The sequence below is a fragment of the Ananas comosus genome, linkage group 20 (genome assembly GCF_001540865.1).
Source record: "Ananas comosus cultivar F153 linkage group 20, ASM154086v1, whole genome shotgun sequence".
In the NCBI taxonomy this organism is placed as follows: Eukaryota; Viridiplantae; Streptophyta; class Magnoliopsida; order Poales; family Bromeliaceae; genus Ananas; species Ananas comosus.
Window position 1 is genome coordinate 9,499,084 of NC_033640.1, and position 19,231 is coordinate 9,518,314.

The 19,231-nt window shown below is 40.6% G+C and overlaps 4 protein-coding genes across 8 annotated transcripts; 2 read left to right on the plus strand and 2 right to left on the minus strand.

Moving 5' to 3' along the window:
- Positions 416 to 1,837, minus strand: LOC109725597 (zinc finger protein ZIC 5-like). The gene is made up of 2 exons (XM_020254837.1): positions 1,226 to 1,837; positions 416 to 1,182 (listed from the first exon to the last, which is right to left on the minus strand). Exons 1-2 carry the CDS (start codon positions 1,761 to 1,763, stop codon positions 737 to 739), a joined length of 984 nt encoding a protein of 327 aa, XP_020110426.1. The 5' UTR covers positions 1,764 to 1,837; the 3' UTR covers positions 416 to 736.
- On the minus strand, positions 2,654 to 7,244 carry LOC109725979 (CMP-sialic acid transporter 5). Its single transcript, XM_020255393.1, has 7 exons — positions 7,044 to 7,244; positions 5,221 to 5,269; positions 4,900 to 5,126; positions 4,338 to 4,536; positions 4,109 to 4,252; positions 3,258 to 3,332; positions 2,654 to 3,163 (listed from the first exon to the last, which is right to left on the minus strand). Exons 1-7 carry the CDS (start codon positions 7,178 to 7,180, stop codon positions 3,002 to 3,004), a joined length of 993 nt encoding a protein of 330 aa, XP_020110982.1. The 5' UTR covers positions 7,181 to 7,244; the 3' UTR covers positions 2,654 to 3,001.
- On the plus strand, positions 7,535 to 16,114 carry LOC109725392 (synaptonemal complex protein ZEP1-like). 3 transcript variants are annotated; one of them, XM_020254552.1, is made up of 19 exons: positions 7,535 to 8,013; positions 8,111 to 8,160; positions 9,382 to 9,589; positions 9,663 to 9,791; positions 10,051 to 10,149; positions 10,434 to 11,110; positions 11,192 to 11,440; positions 11,514 to 11,642; positions 11,720 to 11,788; positions 11,880 to 11,990; positions 12,606 to 12,713; positions 12,797 to 12,907; positions 12,987 to 13,079; positions 13,715 to 13,801; positions 13,928 to 14,026; positions 14,275 to 14,361; positions 14,448 to 14,519; positions 15,173 to 15,274; positions 15,357 to 16,114. In XM_020254552.1, exons 1-18 carry the CDS (start codon positions 7,851 to 7,853, stop codon positions 15,269 to 15,271), a joined length of 2,640 nt encoding a protein of 879 aa, XP_020110141.1. In that variant the 5' UTR covers positions 7,535 to 7,850; the 3' UTR covers positions 15,272 to 15,274; positions 15,357 to 16,114. The 3 variants fall into 3 exon arrangements, with proteins under 3 accessions (XP_020110141.1, XP_020110140.1, XP_020110142.1); XM_020254551.1 differs by having other exon boundaries at positions 15,173 to 16,114; XM_020254553.1 differs by having other exon boundaries at positions 9,666 to 9,791; positions 15,173 to 16,114.
- LOC109725394 (sugar transport protein 5-like) lies at positions 15,336 to 18,613 on the plus strand. 3 transcript variants are annotated; one of them, XM_020254555.1, is made up of 4 exons: positions 15,339 to 16,516; positions 16,651 to 16,973; positions 17,385 to 18,023; positions 18,097 to 18,613. In XM_020254555.1, the coding sequence occupies exons 1-4, from the start codon at positions 16,384 to 16,386 to the stop codon at positions 18,553 to 18,555; spliced, it is 1,554 nt and encodes a 517-aa protein (XP_020110144.1). In that variant the 5' UTR covers positions 15,339 to 16,383; the 3' UTR covers positions 18,556 to 18,613. The 3 variants fall into 3 exon arrangements, with proteins under 3 accessions (XP_020110143.1, XP_020110144.1, XP_020110145.1); XM_020254554.1 differs by having other exon boundaries at positions 15,336 to 16,516; positions 17,385 to 18,613; XM_020254556.1 differs by having other exon boundaries at positions 16,400 to 16,516; positions 16,697 to 16,973; positions 17,385 to 18,613.

Below are 19,231 nucleotides of genomic sequence, written 5' to 3' on the forward strand. Positions count from 1 at the left end.
ACCGATCAGTTTACAATGGGCTGTAGTAGCAGCACATGAAAACTATTGTTCTTTTCAGCAAACTACAAAAAGGTTTTATATAGAGGTCAGAGGAGTATAAAACCGAAACGCATAAAACAACACAAAAATTTCTAACATCCACTGCAAAAACAAGCAAAATTTCACTTGAAGATGAGGTTATGAGATATAACTACACTACCTAAAACAAAATTACATCCCAAAACTAATATCGCACAAAACCTAAACCCACATCCGCACAATCACACCTTCGAGGGCCATCCGCATCCACCGGCTCTCACCTGGGCCAATATTACTGACAGAGAGACCCTTTTTACCGATACTAAAATCAGTAAATGGGCCATAGCAGCAGCGTGCTCGCGACAAAAATGTGCCAACAATTACAGGAAAATTCAAATTGTTTTCGGTAAAGTAAGTGCTATTTAAATCTTTTAGCATAGAGTAACTTACAATGAAGCTTGGTTCGAACAGGTTAAGCATTCTTATCATACATTATTACAAAAGGGTTTGATGGCATTATATAACTTTTTATGGAACAACAATAGTTTACTTCTATTACACATTGTTACATATAGAAGAAGATTAGCATTTCATCTCCACAAAAGCAAACTATATATAGCATGTGATGTGAAGCAGCAGTACTAGAACAAACATCAGAATTCGCAGATCAGCAGCTGAAAAGATAGGTTACCGGAAAATCTCTCAACTGTGGTGGCTTCTAGCGGGCCGGCCAATTCATTGGCCCCTCGCTAATCCCTTCGAATTCGTCCATCAACCCCTCGAAGAAATCGGGATCGAAACCCTCCCCACTATTCGGCCCCTCCGTTGTTCTATTGATCTCAGCTTCCTTTCGCTTCCCCGTGGACGACTCCTCCCCGACCGCAGGGAAGTGGCCTTCGAACAGGGCCAGGTGCCCGAAGAGCTTATCCTTCCGCGAGAAGCTCGTGCCGCAGGAGCACAGCCACGGGGTCTCGCCGCAGTGCTTGAGGTGGCTCTTGAGATCGGCGAGCACCGAGAAGCTCTTCTTGTTGCAGCGGTGGCACGCGTACATCTTCGGGCAGTGGCTCCGCTTGAAGTGGTTCTTGACGCACACCGCAGACTTGAGGGGACGGAAGCGGCGGTGGGCGCGGTTGCGGTTGCACCCCGGGAAGGGGCACGAGAAGCGGGTGCCGCACGATCTCCCCCTTCTCCCTCCGCCGCCCTCCGCCGCCCTCCGACTCCTCCGAGTCCCCGTCGCCGCCGCCGCCGCCGCCGCCGCCGCCTTCTTGGCGCGGCTCCGCCGTTGGAAAGGAGGGAGGAGGAGGAGGAGGCGGCGGCGGAGGCGGATCTGGACCGTCCGATGCGATCGGAGCGGCGTTGGTGCGCGGATCGGGAGGGGGGAGGGGGACTAGGTCGAGGGGATGGGAGGAGGCGAGGAGGGCGGCGCCGTTGAGGATGATCTGGTGCACGGCGGAGGCGATCTCGGAAGAGACGCGGTGGAGCTCGGCGGCGGCGATGGGCGAGCGGTGGTCGCCGGGGTCGGCGAGGAAGCGGCGGAGCGACTCCATCCTCTGGCCGAGGGCCGCGAGGTTGAGGAGGGGGAGCCGGGGGTCGGAGCTCGCCATGGGAGGGAGAGAAGCGTCGCCTCCGCCTCCACCTCCGCCGCAGCCGCCACTGGGGGCAGAGGAAGAGGAGGAGGAGGGCGCGGCGGAGGCGGTATAAGGATTAGGGTTAGGGTTAAGGTTTTGACCGCTGGAGCCGATCATTGCGGGACGGGGTGGGGAATTGGGGATGTCGTGGTCCGAAAAATTGGTCCGCTCCTGGTGTGTTGAGGTCGATAGAGTCTTGTTGATACAAAGTGGACCACTAGGATGGGAAGTGGGCCCCGACTAGTGGTTGTTGCTAAATCCACCAATCAAAGTTTAGTATATTATTTGACCAATTTAATGTTTTAAAAATACCAACATTTTTACAATTCAAAATACAATTAAGCAAAACACATTNTCCGTCTTCGCCGCTCTCTGGGAAGAAAAAGAAAAAAGAACGAGAGAAAAAAAGAGGAGAGAGAAAGAGGAAAGAGAAAAAGGTATAAGGGTATTTTGGTCAGTTTGCTGAAAAAACGGACCGAATCTGCAAAAGCCAAAAAGATGGCCCGATTTTGCAAAAGCCCAAAATAAGTGGATTTTTTATGCAAATTGGCCACATATAAAATGCACGCTACGTCATTAATGCACTAATAAAAAAATGCCACATAAATATCCTTTTGGGTAAACTTCCGATACCACCCCTATGGTTTCGCACTTTCTCACTTTAATACCTTGTAGTTTAAAGTGTATCAAATTAGTGTTCTATAATTTTTTTTTTTTGTCAGTTTCTTCGTTAATATTTCGTTAAATTATATATAAAAAACTTCAATTACTCCACCTACGTTTTTCGAATATTTATTTTAATATCATTTACTTTTAACTTTGTCACTAATTTAATGAAAAACTTAGTGAAAATAAAAATGAAATCATAAGACACTAAATTAATACATTTTAAATCACAGGATACTAAAGTAATGAAACTACATGAATGGTATTTGAAATTTTCCCTATCTTTTTTTGTCAATCTTTGTTCACTCTCTCCATTCCAAATGCCATGCCACTGCAAATTATTCCATAACCGTTTAGTTCACGTTACCGTGCCAAAATTACAAAAAATCCTAGAAGAACATTTTCCAGTTACTGTATTTGATTCATCCTCCATGTAATCCGAGATCACAGTGAACTTTATTCAGATTACCCAGAAAGAGTTGCACAGGATATATATTTCCCGCTTCAAGATTGTCAACAATGCTTACAAGATATAATCCCGGTTGCTCCCAGTAATCCTAAGTTAGCTACACTAAATTATTATACCACCTACATGAGCTTTGATGTATTACTAGTCCTTGTAGGAGATACAGTTGGTAGAGTCCGAATCATGCCGAGTCGGAAAATTTCTCTTGCATGAAAAGGGCTCATCAGTCTTTCTTCTTCCTATCGATGTATGGATATTTCTGGTAAATGAAAATGCTGATGATAACAAGAGGTAGCGCCGCTAAGCAGTAGAGCGATGGAGGTTTCCCATCGAAAATAAACTGCAGTAATGCGGTCACAAGTAGGGCCGAAACTATGACAAAACCCTGCAGCACCAGAGCAGAAAGGAAACCAATATCAAATGCTAGAGGAGAAGAAGCTGAAAAACTGTTGAGATATTCACAAATAAGCCCTCCCGACCTTTCTGACCCCTCCCGCATAAGCTGTGACGAGGCCAACGAGAATCCCGCCAACAGCATTTGATACGACAGGTATCTGAAAATGGCAATGAAAAATTATGAGAAAGGAAAGATGTAAGCCAGAGAGTAGTTTACTCAAGACTACAAAATCGGCAACATATTTTGGCATATAATTCTATTAGTAAAGGATTTTATGGCATCTCAGCATCATGGACATCAGATGTCAATGACTACTAAAAGTTAGAGTTTAGCAAAATCAGGTCCAAAATAATTTGAAACTTAGAAGATCTGTAAAGAGAACTAAGCTGAAGCATTAGTTCAAATTGGCCAAAACTAGCTTAGAAGGTAAGGTTGGCTTACCTATTCATCATTCTAGTTACTTTTGTTATTATATTTTGATCTCTCTCATAGGCAATGCCTTTTAAAGAAGCTACTTTTTCATAACAGTAAGCAAAACACACCGCTTATTATATTAAAAATACACTGCTTATTATATTAAAAATACACCGTTTACTATATTAAATGTCGAGAAATCAAGTGTCATCTTGATATTTGATATTTACTTTCGAAAAGTTTAAAAACTCTATATAAGCAAGGGGAGGAATCTCCCTACATGTATGAAAACCTTTATGTTTAATTTATAGCATAGATAAACATAGTGAATTCATTCACACTTAAAGGCAGCAGGCTAGTTCTCTAAAGACAGGCAGAGGTTTCGTCTGGAGAAAATACATGAACATAAAAGGTTACAATATAATGAGAGAAAAGAGTGTATCTCTTGTTCAACATCTCACCCTAAGATGAAAAAAAGAAACAAAAAGAACAGAAGGCTCAATTAATTTGGTTAATTACCAGAGTCCACACAGTCCAGCCATGAAAGAACCCATATTTCCTAATGGCCTCCCCGTCTGGTGATTGATAGGTACTCGCTAACAAGCACATACTTCCAAACAGTGACATTTCTACAGTCATTAAGTACGAGGTATGTTTTTTAACCTGCAAAATATGGATATTATAACTGAAAGAATATTGACGATATCAAGTATAATTTCCTGATAAATTAGAAGCTAAGAATCCTAACCTGAGAAGCCCACTGGCACAAAGAAGAAGCCAAGCCCGAGAGGACAGAAGCAACCATAACAGGAATGATTCCGTAAAATAAAACATGATCAGAGCTACCACCACTAGAGCCTCCACTGGTGCTCTCCCCAATACTTAAAAGGATGGCGGCTATAATTAACAAGGCAAGGGCTAGAACTTGTTTGGCTGATTGCTTCTGCCTGCGAAATGTTCAAAGACAAATTATTGGAACTATGAATAATTTAAGGAAGTTAGATTTTTAGTTAGCATCTGCATCTAATAGACTTAAAGTACAGTTTACATTCCCAATAGTGATAGATGATTAGTAGCTCCATTGGTTAGTACAACATGATAAAGACACCACAAAGGCATCTTCGACCACAACAAGCTGAAAAGGATTCCTATTTTATGAAACAAAATTGAGTGCACTTGCTTTCCAATCAGCTAGCTGAAGCTCCCTAAACCACTTGAATAGAGCACTAAGAAACTAAGAAGTCGTACAGTATTTTGCATATCTAAATTGATTAAGAAAACACATACTAATAATAGGAACAAGAACATACCCTAGAATAATAAAGGTAAATAAAGCTGTGAAAAATATTTTTGTCTGGTTAAGGATGGAGAAGGTGAGCGAATCCAGATTTTTGTAAGATATCTGCAGCAAACTATTCTGTAAAGCATAGATGGCTGCAGGAAGTCCTGACGCAGTCAATGATCCAACAATAGTCCACCGGTCAAATTGTTTCTTCAAAGTACCCTCTTTTGCTAAAAGAATCAGGGCACATATAACCTAAGAAAATAATTTGGGTCATTCAAAGGAAAGAGAGCAGGCACAAGTTATTAGAATATAATAGAAAACAACAAGATGGCTATTGATTGATCACCTTTGCTATTTCACATGATAGAACTAACGAGGTCACAATGACTTCTCGCCTGAAACAAGTAACAGAAGGTGGTTATGGTTATCAGTAATGGGCAATCACAAGATTAATCCATCAGATATTAAAGCCAACAAACACATAAATTGGAAACTTAGCATCATAATATTAAATATGAGATCCTCCAGCAAGTAATTTATTGCCCATGACAGCCTATCTGTATGTAAGATGGCTACAAACATTCAACCCATCTCAGAACACATAATGACCATAATTTCGTGCACTGAGATGCCTTCCAACATATTATCTCAGTAGTTTCTGCTGTTACTATATTAATGTTTACATCATGCAATTTCTGCTGTTACTATATTAATGTTTACATCATGCCCAGAACTTAGAAGGCAGAAAAAGATTTTAAAAAAAGGGAAAGAGAGGATGCAGGTGCTTTGTAAGGCATTATTATCTCACTTGAATACTTCAGTTTATATAACTTGATGTTTGCAAGAAAAAGTCTGCAGAAAAGTATAATTTGAATGCTTAATGTTACTTTATAAATATAACTCCATAGTTCAGGGCCTATTAGAATAATAGGTAGCTTTCAGACATATGAGTTTCCTTCAAAGAAACCAAATGTATCCAAGACAAAACAACGAAGGATTATTTTGCATATCATTACAGATATCTCAAGTCCATATTTAGCATTTATGGTTGTGAAGTATCAAGCAAAGTATAGGCATAACCCGTAAGAGACATGCATTTGTGCCCATAAAGTTCCCCTCTTACATAAGGTGGAGAGCATAGATTAACCAACAACTGAATGCACCTATTAAAAGGCATCATATTTTTAATTAAAAAACTTGCCTTTGAAGGCAAGAAAACTTGACAAGAGTAGTTAGTTAAGTATTAGATGGAAAGGGCCACCTGCACTAAAGTGCTAAACTACGAGAGATCACAAGATGGGTTAACAATGATAGATTTTGTGTCAATATGTACAAAGCCGAGCATTTAACGCAGTTAATGCCGAAGTGTTACAACAAAATCTACTAGCATCTTACTTTATGCCTTATGAATGTGTAGTCCTCAAATCTGTGTAGAAAATCTAAACACTTATCAACAACAAGCATGTTCTCTTCTTCCTTTTAAGTCAAACATTGTGCATTCCTTACTAAATGCTCATTTTCTAAAATTAAGAGAACAACATGTGTTTATGGCTCAAAATGAGCCAAAAAAGAAAATGAATTTCCTAAAAGTTAACAACTAACATCCCAGGTTCTAAAATATTCAGTTTCCAGTAGTCCGAATTAATTCCATGACCCCTAAGAAATGGAATTTCAAGTTCCTGTTGTTATAGCAAGTCCTGATATCCAGTCTCTTCCTTCTCACAATCATTTTCTCCCAACAAAATTATTACATTCCCGAGTTTCAGAAACCTATCTATACCACTAAAAACCCCAAGTTCATTACTTTCTCCTCACTTCCTCCCAATAAAATCGCAACTAAGATTTTCAAAATCATGCATTAACACCTAATTATGACCAGAAAAACTCATCATTTCTCTTGAATCGAAGCAAAATAAGAGGAAACAATATTAGGGAAAAAAAACAAAATATTCAGAAAAATTTCCGCTACAGATTCATCAAACTACGCCCCTCAACATCGACCACAACTAGATCGGCTTCCGATTTTACACTCCTTAAACCATCTCCCGAGATTCAAAACCCGAATCCGAACATCGTAGCGATTGCAACAAATCACAACAATTCAAAAAGGAAAAAAATTAAGTAAAATCAGAGAGATTGAGAAGTCGAAGACGACTATTAGGGTTTTACCTCACGAAGCGCTTGGAGATCAGCGGCTGTGTGCCGTACTGAAGCGTGAGTAGCACGAGGTAGGGCCACACCTTCTTCGCCCTGGGCTTCGTCGGCGCCGCCTCCTCTGGCTTTGCTTCAGGAGTAGCGGAGCCCATTAATGGCGGGGGGGGGAGAGAGAGAGGGAGAGGGAGAGCGAGAGAGAATTAGGGCGAACCCCGTTGTAGTTCTTATTCAACCGCGGTGGTACGGAACGGGAAAGCAACTACTCGTACGGCCGCAAAAGCAAAGGATCCCGTTGCCAATGGTGGGCTTCCGTTTCCTCCAACGGAGTCGATGAGGTGGTACACATGGTTCACTGGATATTTCTTGCCGTACAGGACGTTGCTAGACCCGGTGTATACCTCTAGTCCGCATGCGACTCCACACCAACCATAACCCTGTTTCATTTGAAAGCACCGTGGCGGGCCCCACACCCGAACCAGGCCATATAAAAGGCCCCAGAGATCGCGCGAGAGCTAATTCAAACTGCCTTTCACACTCCACTCTCTCCCTTCTCCGAGGGCGCGATTGCTCCGCCTCTTCCGATCTCCACGTGCTCCCTCCTCCACTCTCCGGAACCCTAGCGGGAGGAGAAGCTAGGGTTTCGGAGAAGAAGCGATCGGATCGTGCTACCACGTTGTAAGCGATTCTCATCCTTAGGGCTTCTTCGACCTCTTCTCTCCGTCTCAGCGAGGCCATGGCTAGGGTTTGCTATCACCGTTTCCATAGCAGGAGATAGGCGACGCACTTTGATGTTTCTGAGGCGAATTCCTTCGTAGAGCGTCCATGATGCAGAAATTAGGATTTTCCGGTATGAAGAACTTGGATCACTTCAGATCCAGTGGCGGATCTCTCGCTGGAGCTGGGAAAACAGCTCAAATCTCAAATCTGAAACCTTCGTCGGATTCAATGTCCTATGGGAGCTTCGCGAATCTAAAGCTCACTGCAGGTTGTGTTTCTTCCTGAAGTAATCTCCTTTGCACTGTAGCTTGATGTGGATGATTTGTTTGTATGATGATTCTCCCTCTTGTTTTGCTTGTTTTCAGAGAAGCTGGTTAAAGAGCAAGCTTCAGTGAAAACTGATCTTGAAATGGCGGTAAAATACTTGCCGTTGCTGAATTTTCCCTTCTACTTGGGCTCATTTTGTTGAAGCTCCTTAGCTTTGGATTACTAAACATCATATGGACTCTAAAATTGGACTTGCAGTCTTTGTTTTTGTGCTTTTATTTTCATCTCAGCAGGTTTCACTACTTTCGGACATTATTAATCTATCTCTTCTGATACATCTGTTAGCTTGATTGCATTGTAATTCTTTTGATTCTGTCTCCATATAGTGGTAGTTACAGATATTACATGTAGAAAATGTGATGAGAGCTTTTTTCTTCATTTCTCATCATTTTCCTTTTGCTGCTGCTTTCCTTTATGCTTTATAACCTTAAAAACTCCCTAATTTAGTATTAGATCTTTTGGATATTTTATTGGCTCCCCCTGTTATGACCTTATCTCAACCCATAACGAAGCTTCTAAGCTCCATAAGTTCTATGAGGATTGGAAAAGATTGACACAAGGTTCTCTCTCACAGACGTCAGATATATAACATATCAATTTCAATATTTCATATTTTCTTTGGTATGTCTGTTGATTTTTTTATTTAATTTGAGTAATTATATGATGTTATTGATGTAGTGATGTATACGTGTGCTGGATAAGTTTAACTTCTGACAATTTTCTTTTATCATTCAGGCTTTTGCTCTAGTTTGTTGCTGAATCTGAGCAGCTCAGCTTCTTATTCATTTTAAAGACCTATAGATTCCTAAGCATACTTCGTAACTTCCGTCTTGCATATTATTTTTAACAGATTCTTCTACCTTCTTATGTCCTATTGTGCAAGGACCTTTTGGGTCAATTTTAAGTTGGAGCAAGTGTCTGCTTTAAGTAAGTTATTTGCTGTATAGTGTTCATCTTACTTAAAATTGCTGTGCACCTTGTGAAATGTATTGAAAGAGGAGATTTAGATGATGCTATCAACAAAGACAGCTCTGTCGTCCTCTAAAGAGACATTTTGTCTGTACTTCAAAACTAAAATTTCCACTATTTTCATGGATGTCTTCATCATGTGATGTCATCTTGTAATTTTAGTTTAGGCTTATTTTAGTTTTTAGATTTTCTCATTAGCTCTCAACAACAAAATATCCGATGATTATACCATATTTGTTTACCAAAAGTAATTAATGTGAATGGTAATCTTTCATATGGCTCTTTGTTGAATTACTTATAACTAAGATATGATGTTCCACTTCCATAAAAATATTTGTAGCACACAAAGCTGGGGAGAGCAACAGAACAGATTCACATACTAGAGGCCAAATTACAGCAAGCAGTCAACGAGAATGCCAAGCTTAAAGTGAAGCAAACAGAAGATTCAAAGCTTTGGCAGGGATTGGATTCAAAATTCTCCTCAACAAAGACGATGTGTGATCAACTAACAGAAACTTTACAACAGTTAGCTTGCCAGACTCGCATAGGTAATGCTGCGCAATTAACTTTATTTACTGCATTCTGATATTATACATGCAATTTTATGGAAAATCATGTTAGCAGCTGAAGAGGACAAGAAATTCTTAGAGGAAAGGCTCGACAACAATTCAAAAGCTTTTGATGATCTTAATTCCCTGTTGAAGGATTTATCTACAAAATTGGAGTGTGCAGACAAAAAGATCAGTGTTGGTAAGCCCCGTGCATAGTCATCTCGTTACGTGTGAGACTGTGAGAAGAATGTGTGCAGTTCATTTTCGACAAATCCATTGTGTAGTACTGTTCGGTGTACCTCTACATTCTTAGAGCATGTTGTTACAGTCATATTCTGTGTGGCTTGGCCTTGGATGTGATTACTGCAAGTATACATTTGGTGATCATATATCTCGACAACCAGTGGTAGCGTATTATCTCTGAGACTTGTTTTGTGGTAATCTTTTTTTCTTCGTAGGGAAACAGGAGATGTTGGAACTTAAACACGAGAAAGAGGAAATGGAGAAGGGTTTGAAAGATCAGCTTCATGCGACTGATATTGTCGTCAAGGAGAAAGGTAGGTGTCAAACCTTTTGTTTCAAGCTACCAGTGTACAGTGATAATAATTGTCCAGATGCTCATCAGTCTTGGTAATTTTGGTCATACGGAATTGTCAAAATGGGATATATAGGAGGTCAGGAAAATCACACTTAGCCTCTACAATCTTGCTGACAAACTTGCGGTTAAAACTTTTGGAGTGTGACCATTCATCCCTTGGCTGCTAGATAAACTTCCTACTTTTATCAACTGAATTTTTTGTCTTATAAGCATGAATAATATTTTTTTACATATTACACACAGATTCTACAATCAAGCATCTAGAAGGGACCGTCGAAGAAAATAAGGTGCACCTTCGGACTCTTGACTCCCAATTGCGGCAAATGGAACATGAGTTGAAGCTAAAAGAAGATACATGCCTATTGCTAAGAGCTACTCTGGAAAACTTGGAAAGTGAAAAATATGGTCTGCAGAGAAGCAATCAAGAATTTGTAGAGAAAATTGACATATCATGCAAGGCATATAAGGAGCTTGAAAATGTGCTTCTCAGCCTAATGGCAAAAATAGTTGAACTAGATAAAGAGAATTTGATTGTTTCAGGTCATGTTTCTAAGCTGATCTCTTCCTTTCAAACCTACAATGAGTTGATCCAAGAAGAGAAGAACCTGGCACTAAAGTCTGCTCAGGGCAAATTTGAAAATCTCCAGAAAGTATACATACATTCCATATCGGAAAATGATGCCCTCAAAATAGAAATCGAGGAGCTTCACACCAAAGTAACAGAGCTACAGAAAGCTCAAGAATTTGTTATGGTACAACATGCAGAAGAATGCCGCTTAGCTGAAGATAAGGTTCGAAGATTGGAGTCTGAAGCTGCGGAAATTGTCTCAAAGAAAGATGAAGCAGAGGAGTTGGCTTCAGAGTTGCAAAAGAAAGTTGTAAAGTTATCAGAAGATTCTAAGCTAACTGATAGTCAAATGGTTCGTCAAACTTACTCCTTTCTTGACTACGGTTTCTACTATATCTTTATAATCTCTAATCTTGTTCTTTGATGCTTTCAGCAAGAGTTGTTACAGAAAATTTCGAAGTTAGAATCAGAGAACCATGATCTTCTAAACAAAGAGAAGTTGGTGTTACAAGAAAAAGCTCAGGAGATAGAATCCCTTCATAGTGAGATAACTAAGCGTGACCAGCAGGTTGATGCACTAGAAAATCATGTCAACCAACTTCATATAGATATGGATGAGAAGGAGCAGCTTATTTTAAGTTCTGTAGAGAGAGAAAAGCATTTAGAGGAGCAAAAGTCACAGGTTATTGATTGTGATACTTTTGATTGATGCGATAACAATTTAGAGAGTATCTATAACAGTTATCTGTGTTCAGATTCAGGCTTCACTGATGGCAGCTGAATGCAAACTTGCTGAGGCAAAAAAACAGTATGATATGATGCTCGAGGGTAAACAGTTGGAGCTATCCAAGCATTTGAAGGAGTTGTCTCAGAGGAATGATCAGGTATTGATTTTTTGTTGGTGGGCTTTGGCTATTTTGCACTGTAGGATAATAACAATATGAATGAGTGAGTTTGGCAGGCAATCAATGATATTCGGAAGAAATATGAGGTTGAGAAGGTGGATATTGTTAGTGCCGAAAAGGAAAAGGTATCTTCTCTTTTTAGTATTGGTCCTAGACGATGCAAACTTTGAAGATGCTGACATCTTTCTTTACTGTATCAAATTGCTAAAATTTCAGGCAGAGAAACTCATCAAAGAAATGGAAAGAAAATGTGAAGAAAAAATATCTGAAAATAAAGAGGAGGCACAGCGGTACTTGATGCATGTTAAGGAGGAACATGGTGCAATGGTAATTATTTGGAATTCTTGCGGCTTCCTTGAGTGGATTAACAAATCAAGAATGCTAATTGGTACTATGGAGAATTATCCGTCTTTCCCACAGAAAAAATTCCTATTCCAAATCTAATGGAACTATTGTATAAGAGTTCACTTATTCTGTGATATTTCCTGTTTGCAACGTGTTTGATAATGAAGTTCTTCCTGACCTCTGGAAAATGTTGTATGCACCATGCTGTTCCTTGGAGATACAATGCACATCTGCTTCCTAATTATTATGAAGAATGTTCTCCATATTTTGAACAGAAGCAAAACCCTACTTCACAGCTAAACAAAATGTGATATAAGAATCAACTGTTCTGATATTTCCTGCTGCGACATATGACTCTCATAATTTTCATTCTCACCACAAAACATGTTACACGTAACATGTTACATCCTTGCACATACAATGCTGTCTGCTTGCTAATGCTCGAGTTTCACAAGAGATAGCCAGTCTTCAGTGCTGGAAAATAGTATTTCTTAGATTTTTCGTGTGTATATACATATAAATGCTAAACTACACAATACAGATGATACTGCCATCTTTGAAGAAGAGTATCAGGCTTTTCTTTTGTGAATTCTGCAGATTAGTAGAATTCAGCAGGATCATGATGAGAAGGAATCAAGACTTCGGTCCCATCACACGGAAGAGCTGCAGCGGCTACAGCTTCAGACTGAAAATGAATTGAGGGAGGTACTTGATGATTTACTCTTTAGCTTTCCATTATTCAAGAATCTTAACCAGCTTTTAACTGTCATAAATCCTCGTCAACGTAGAGAATATCATCACTTAGAAAAGAGCATGAAATCCAAATAAAATCCTTGAAGCTAGAATGTGAAGATGACTGTAGAAAACTACAGGAAGAGTTGGAGCTTCAAAAGTCAAAGGTACTTTGCTTTCTGTAAGGCTTTGTTCAATGAAATTCATTGCTTCTTTAAATCCAAATTTTAATGCAATCTGATTCAGGAGGAAAAGCAACGAGCATTACTTCAATTGCAGTGGAAAGTAATGGGTGAGAATCAACAAGTTGACCAAGAAGTGAACTCTAAGAATAAGAAGGTGCTCTATTCTAGTGGCTATGCTATGATATTAGTTACACATACCTGCTTCTCTACATTCTCTTCTGTTTGGTTTTCTTTTTTCCTCTCGAAACTCTTTGTATGGTTTGCTTCTTTTTTGTTAAGTACTTTGCTCTTTTATCTCCTGATTAAACTCCCTTTTGGAGGCATGGACATCTTGTTCAGCACATCTATTTTGTTTATTCAAGGAGCATAAAGCAATTAGTTGATAGTGAATATATTTTTACATTTTTCATAACGTATATTTGGCCTCTAGTTCATTTTAATCGGAATAGGATAAATTACCATGTCGGCGGTAAGCCTTATCCTTGAATTTCACAATGATGAAGGCCTTGCAATGGACAACAATCAAACTATGGTAGCTATCACAAATAATCACCATACTGCACAAATTATAACTGGATAACTTGCTCCAGTATCCAAATAGGCCCGAAATAGTTGCATTGAGCATCACCTTATAGCACTTTCTTACAGCATGGTGCACTTTAATAATTTTATTCAGTATTTCCACTTCTGCTTTTTACTGTACTTGCACAGACTTTGTATTTCTAATCTGTTTTAAGTGATATTATTATTATTATATGGTATCTTATTTGTAACTTTGTCATTCTGTAGGAATACTCTGTTTCCTCGATAAAGATGAGAGATTCATACGGTAGGAAAGAACGCCAGCTTGCAGTAATCAGCCCTGAGAGTAGGAAGGTTGTACGACCACTAATCTCTTCTTAGACAGAATTTGTTTGATATCTTTTACAACAAGTTCAAGGCTGTTATATTTATGAGATTGAAAATGATCGTACTTTAATTTCTATATTGGGTGCACTCTAGGATGTAAATTTGTCAGGAATCATGCGGACACCTATAGCAAACATACTGAAGAAAGTAGAGAAGGGGAGTGCAAGAAATATTCCAAAGCACAGCAAGAAGGTGATTCCTTATGACAGATTGATCCTTTTACACCATTCATTGCTCTCCAGTGAACCCATTTCTGTCCATCATTTAGTTCATACCTATTCAAGAAATTCTTTTGCTGTTATAAATGAGTTGTTTTATTTGAATTGTCATTTAAATATGCCTTTGATGTTAACCAACTTTCCAATGGTGCTTACATATCTCCGATCATGTCAGTTAAACCATTTTCAATTATTTCTTTCTTGGATATTTCACTGTAACAGGTTACACGCCATGAATACGAAATCGAGACAGCCAATGGAAGAACAATAACAAAACGCAGAAAGACAAAAAGCACTGTAATGTTTGAGGTATACAAATATCTGCTGTCTGGATATATAGTTTGCAACAGTTGAGCGGATGCGTTAAAGCCATCAATTTTACTTTGCATGTTTAGGAACCGGGCATTCAAAAGACAACACATACCAAGACACCTAATGCTAGTGAGGATGTTACGAAAATCAGAAAGGTACGAGCACCAAGTCACTAACTACAATTCAGCAGATATTTACTGGGATTTTTAAAGTAAATGCGTGACTGGGAATGCCTATATTTTCTTTTCTTTTTTTCAAATTCTTCCTCATTCAAATAGGGTATATCCCTGTTTAATCAAAAAAAAAAAATTCTTCCTCACGTTCTCTGAATTTTAAGGCACCTGTGGGATGGTCCTACTTAATTTTTAATTTCTATAACTATGATTCTCATTGACAGCAAAAAAAAAAAAAGAAAAAAAAAAGAAAGAAACAAAAGGAAAAAAAAAAGATATGGCAGTTAGTACTTTTCGCTTTTTGGTTTTCTGAGGAGATGAGCTTGCATTCTAAGCAACAATGGTAAGAAAGTTCCCAAGCGATTCAATTGCATAACGCTTGATGGAAAACAAAAACTAAAGCTTAACATAGATCATGTTAATTATGCGTAAATTATCTCAGTGCTGCTTTTTATATTACATTGAACCCGTTTTCAGATGCCAATGACTCCTGGGAGCTCTTATACTCCACTTAGGAATGCGTCTTGTATCTTTTTTTCCCTTATGTAGCGAGCGTCTAATGATTTCCCTCATGATAGATGTGTTTACTTTTTGACATCTACAGTCTTCCTTACAATGTAACTTAACATCCACAGGTAGTTGGAGGGCCCCACCCGCATCCTGCGAATATCGGCGACTTGTTCTCCGAGGGTTCTCTAAACCCTTACACTGACGACCCTTACGCATTTGATTAGAAGGTACTTTAATCTTGATTACAGTAAAAGTTTCTTCTAATTTCCTTACAGTTCGTAATCTTGATTCTGCTGCATAAATCTATAGAAATATAATCTTGTCGATAAGCATCGTGAAGCGGTCTTCTACCGAAGGTGTACATGAAGGGACGTAGGCCTATTGTGGCCTTATTGTGCATATAACACCAAAACTAACTTGTTGTGGGCGGATGAAGAGGATATTACATACTCATTTCAAGCATTAAATGATGTAAAGGGTAGGTGAGAAAACTCGCTAGTCTTGCACCTTATAGTAGTTGAGCAAGAGGAGACTGGAAGATGACCGTATGGAATTAATTCATACACCTAACCGAACCGTTTCTACCAGCCCCCCATATATACATTCCTATAATACATCCATCTCTGACTTGCTAGAATGGTAGTACCACGAGCTTGCCATCACAACCAATGAACCAACCGTTCTTTTCTCTGCTAAAATAATAATTTTTGAAAATTATTTTTAATGGTTTGTACATTGAAGGAAATACCACTTTTGACTTTGTGTGAAATCATAAATGTTATACATGAATACTGATTTGTTAACTTAAAGTACATTTTTGAGTCGAGAAAAGAAAATAGCGACCAGTGCATCCTATATATAGATGTAAATTTTATATCTATTCATCCTAAGCTTTATAAATTTCTTATAAATTTTTAGTATTAAGAAAAATGTTGATGCGATCAATAAGAGAATAAGAGATTTTGGATAAGTAAAGCGTCATATTTACATCCTACATATAGGCGTATGGGTAGCGTTGCTCTTTGAGTTAACCTATGGGCTATGGCCTTACTTGAAAAAGGAAAAAATAAAAATAAAAAAAATCCGTCACTCTCACTTGAATGCGTTTTCCCTCAAAGACTTCATTAACTCTTGCCACTTCAATTGTGTAACATCATATTCTTCACACCAAACACAAACCCAAGTGAGCTCTTTCTGAATAAACAAACCACCTTCAATGGTCGCACAAATGTGGAAAGCACTTCCCACATGCGCAGCAGAGGAGCCAGGAAATTCAATGAATACTTAGTGCTCTCTGCAACACAAGCTCGCTCTATGGAGCAGCAGTGCAAAAAATATGGCAGGTGGCGGATTTGCTGCTGAATTCCCCGCCTCCGATTACGGCGGATCTCTAACGACCTCTGTTATCGTCACCTGCATCATGGCGGCCTCCGGCGGCCTTATTTTTGGCTACGACATCGGGATCTCAGGTGATTCTCTCTTTCTCTCTCTCTCTCTCCATCTCTCTTGAACATTTCTATTGTGCAAAAGATCGATTAGAACTGCATCTGATATCATATTACTTGAAAAATCAATACAATAAACAACAGACCTGATTTTATAGGGGGTGTGACGACCATGGAATCATTTCTGAGATCCTTCTTTCCCAGCGTTTTGAAGAAGATGGCAGAAGCCAAGCAGGACGACGAATACTGCATGTATGACAGCCAGGCGCTAACGGCATTCACATCGTCGCTGTACGTCGCCGGGCTGGCTGCATCGCTGGCCGCAGGCCGCCTCACAAAAGCCGTCGGCCGCCAGACGATCATGCTCCTCGGCGGGGCCCTGTTCTTCACTGGCGCCACCGTCAATGCCTCCGCCGCCAATGTCGAGATGCTCATCCTCGGTCGGATTCTCCTTGGGTTCGGTGTCGGATTCACCAACCAGGTTAGTATTTTTAAGTAGCTAGGCCAACTACAAAATTGAGCCTCTATATGCGTTGAATAGTTGGTTAGAACTAATCGTAGGTAAAAATATATATATATATATATTAATACATAACCCTACCTAGATTGCATTTTAGCTCTCAGAATTTTTGCTTCAATAACTTAACTTCTAAGCATTTTGAAATATGAGACCTCTGTAGCAGTAAATGTTATTTGTAAATCCCAATCAGTTTATACATCATACATTCCATCCATCTAATAAATAAAGCGTTTTTATTAGTCACATTAAGGGTCCCACTCATTAGACGGTGGGATCTAAAATGTATACTTAAATTTATGAATACTATTGCTCACACAACAGCTATTTAATAAGACTTTTTTAATATAAAAATAAAAAATGTGATATGACCAGGCTGCTCCGGTGTATCTGGCGGAGGTGTCGCCGGCGCGGTGGCGCGGTGCCTTCACGACAGGCTTCCAATTCTTCATCGGCGTCGGCGTCGTCGCCGCCAACCTCACCAACTACGGCGCGGCCCGCCTTCGCAGCTGGGGGTGGCGCCTCTCCCTCGGCCTCGCAGCCGCCCCCGCCTGCGTCTTCATCCTCGGCGCCCTCCTCATCCCCGACACCCCCAGCAGCCTCCTCCACCGCGGCATGCCCATCGACACCGCCCGCGCCGCCCTCCGCCGCCTCCGCGGTTCCTCCGCCGACGTCGACGCCGAGCTCAACGACATCGCGCGCGCCGCCGAGGACGCGCGCCGGAACGAGGAGGGGGCGTTCGCGAGGATGGTGCTGGGGCGGCGGTACCGGCCGCAGCTGGCGATGGCGGTGGCAATTCCGCTGTTCCAGCAGCTGACGGGGGTGACGGTGGTGGCGTTCTTCGCGCCGGTGCTGTTCCGGACGGTGGGATTCGGGAGTGACGGGGCGTTGGTCGGGGCCGTTATTTTGGGATGCGTGAACTTGGCCTCGATCCTCGTGTCCGCGTTCACGGTCGACCGGCTCGGCCGCAGGAAGCTGTTTATAGTCGGTGGGGCCCAGATGATCATTTGCCAGGTACTGCAGTGCTACACAACAGCCACAGGAACACTTGTATTTGCTAATACATCTTTTATTTATGCAAGAGAAGGTGGCGGTGGCTTGGATAATGGGGGCGAAAATCGGCGCCGATGGCGAGGCGGCAATGCCGAAAGGGTACGCAGCGGCCGTGCTGGTGCTGATGTGCGCCTTCTCTGCCGGGTTCGGGTTGTCATGGGGGCCGCTGAGCTGGATCATCCCGGGGGAGATCTTCCCCGTGGAGGTCCGGTCGGCGGGGCAGGCGATCAGCGTGGCCGTCAACCTCGGCTGCACCTTCGTCCAGACGCAGCTCTTCCTCGCCATGCTCTGCCGGTTCAAGTTTGCCACCTTTGCATACTTCGCCGCCTGGGTCGTGGTCATGACCGCCTTCGTCGCCGCCTTCCTCCCCGAGACCAAAGGGGTGCCCCTCGAGTCCATGGCCTCGGTGTGGGAGCATCACTGGTACTGGGCTCGGTTCATCGCCGATGACAATCGTGCCGACAATTCAAAAGTGAATATTAACATCCGTTAGATTCTCTTATATCTAAAAGTGAAAGCGGTCATGCAACATTAGTTCCCAGCTTCAAATTCCTACTTTGTCTCAACCAATGTGCATTTAGATGTATTCTCCCACCCAAATGAACAATAGAGATTCTCAAAGCAATGCTCAAAGAGTAACATCTACATATCTAACTTAACCCAAAAAATAAAAATAAAAAATAAAAAAATCAAAGAATAAAGGGCACAACAAGATCGAAGATCTGGTAAAAGAACTGTTAAAGCTGATGAAGCAAATATCGTTCAATGTTCTAAAATATTGCACTTCTCAACCTCACAAATACATAACCATCAAATATGCAATGCTTAATAATATCGACAGTTAATCAAGACATCTTCCCAAATGAGCTGTTTGCATTCCATCAAATAGCTAAACAGTTTTTTCTCTTCTTTTTTTTTCAAACCTTTCGCGCTCAATGATTTTACACTCAATAATATTCACAAAGCAGTTAGTGCTCACAGCAAGAATTAATAGCAGAAAGAGTCTTTCAACCCATTTCTACACCAAGTAGACAAGCAAAAAAGAGTCTTTCAACCCATTTCTACACCAACTAGACAAGCAAAAGTCTAGTGCGGTGCAGATCTCCCGACGGAACTAACACAGCATTTAAGTAAAAATATATACTATCAAAACACTCTTAGCACAGAAA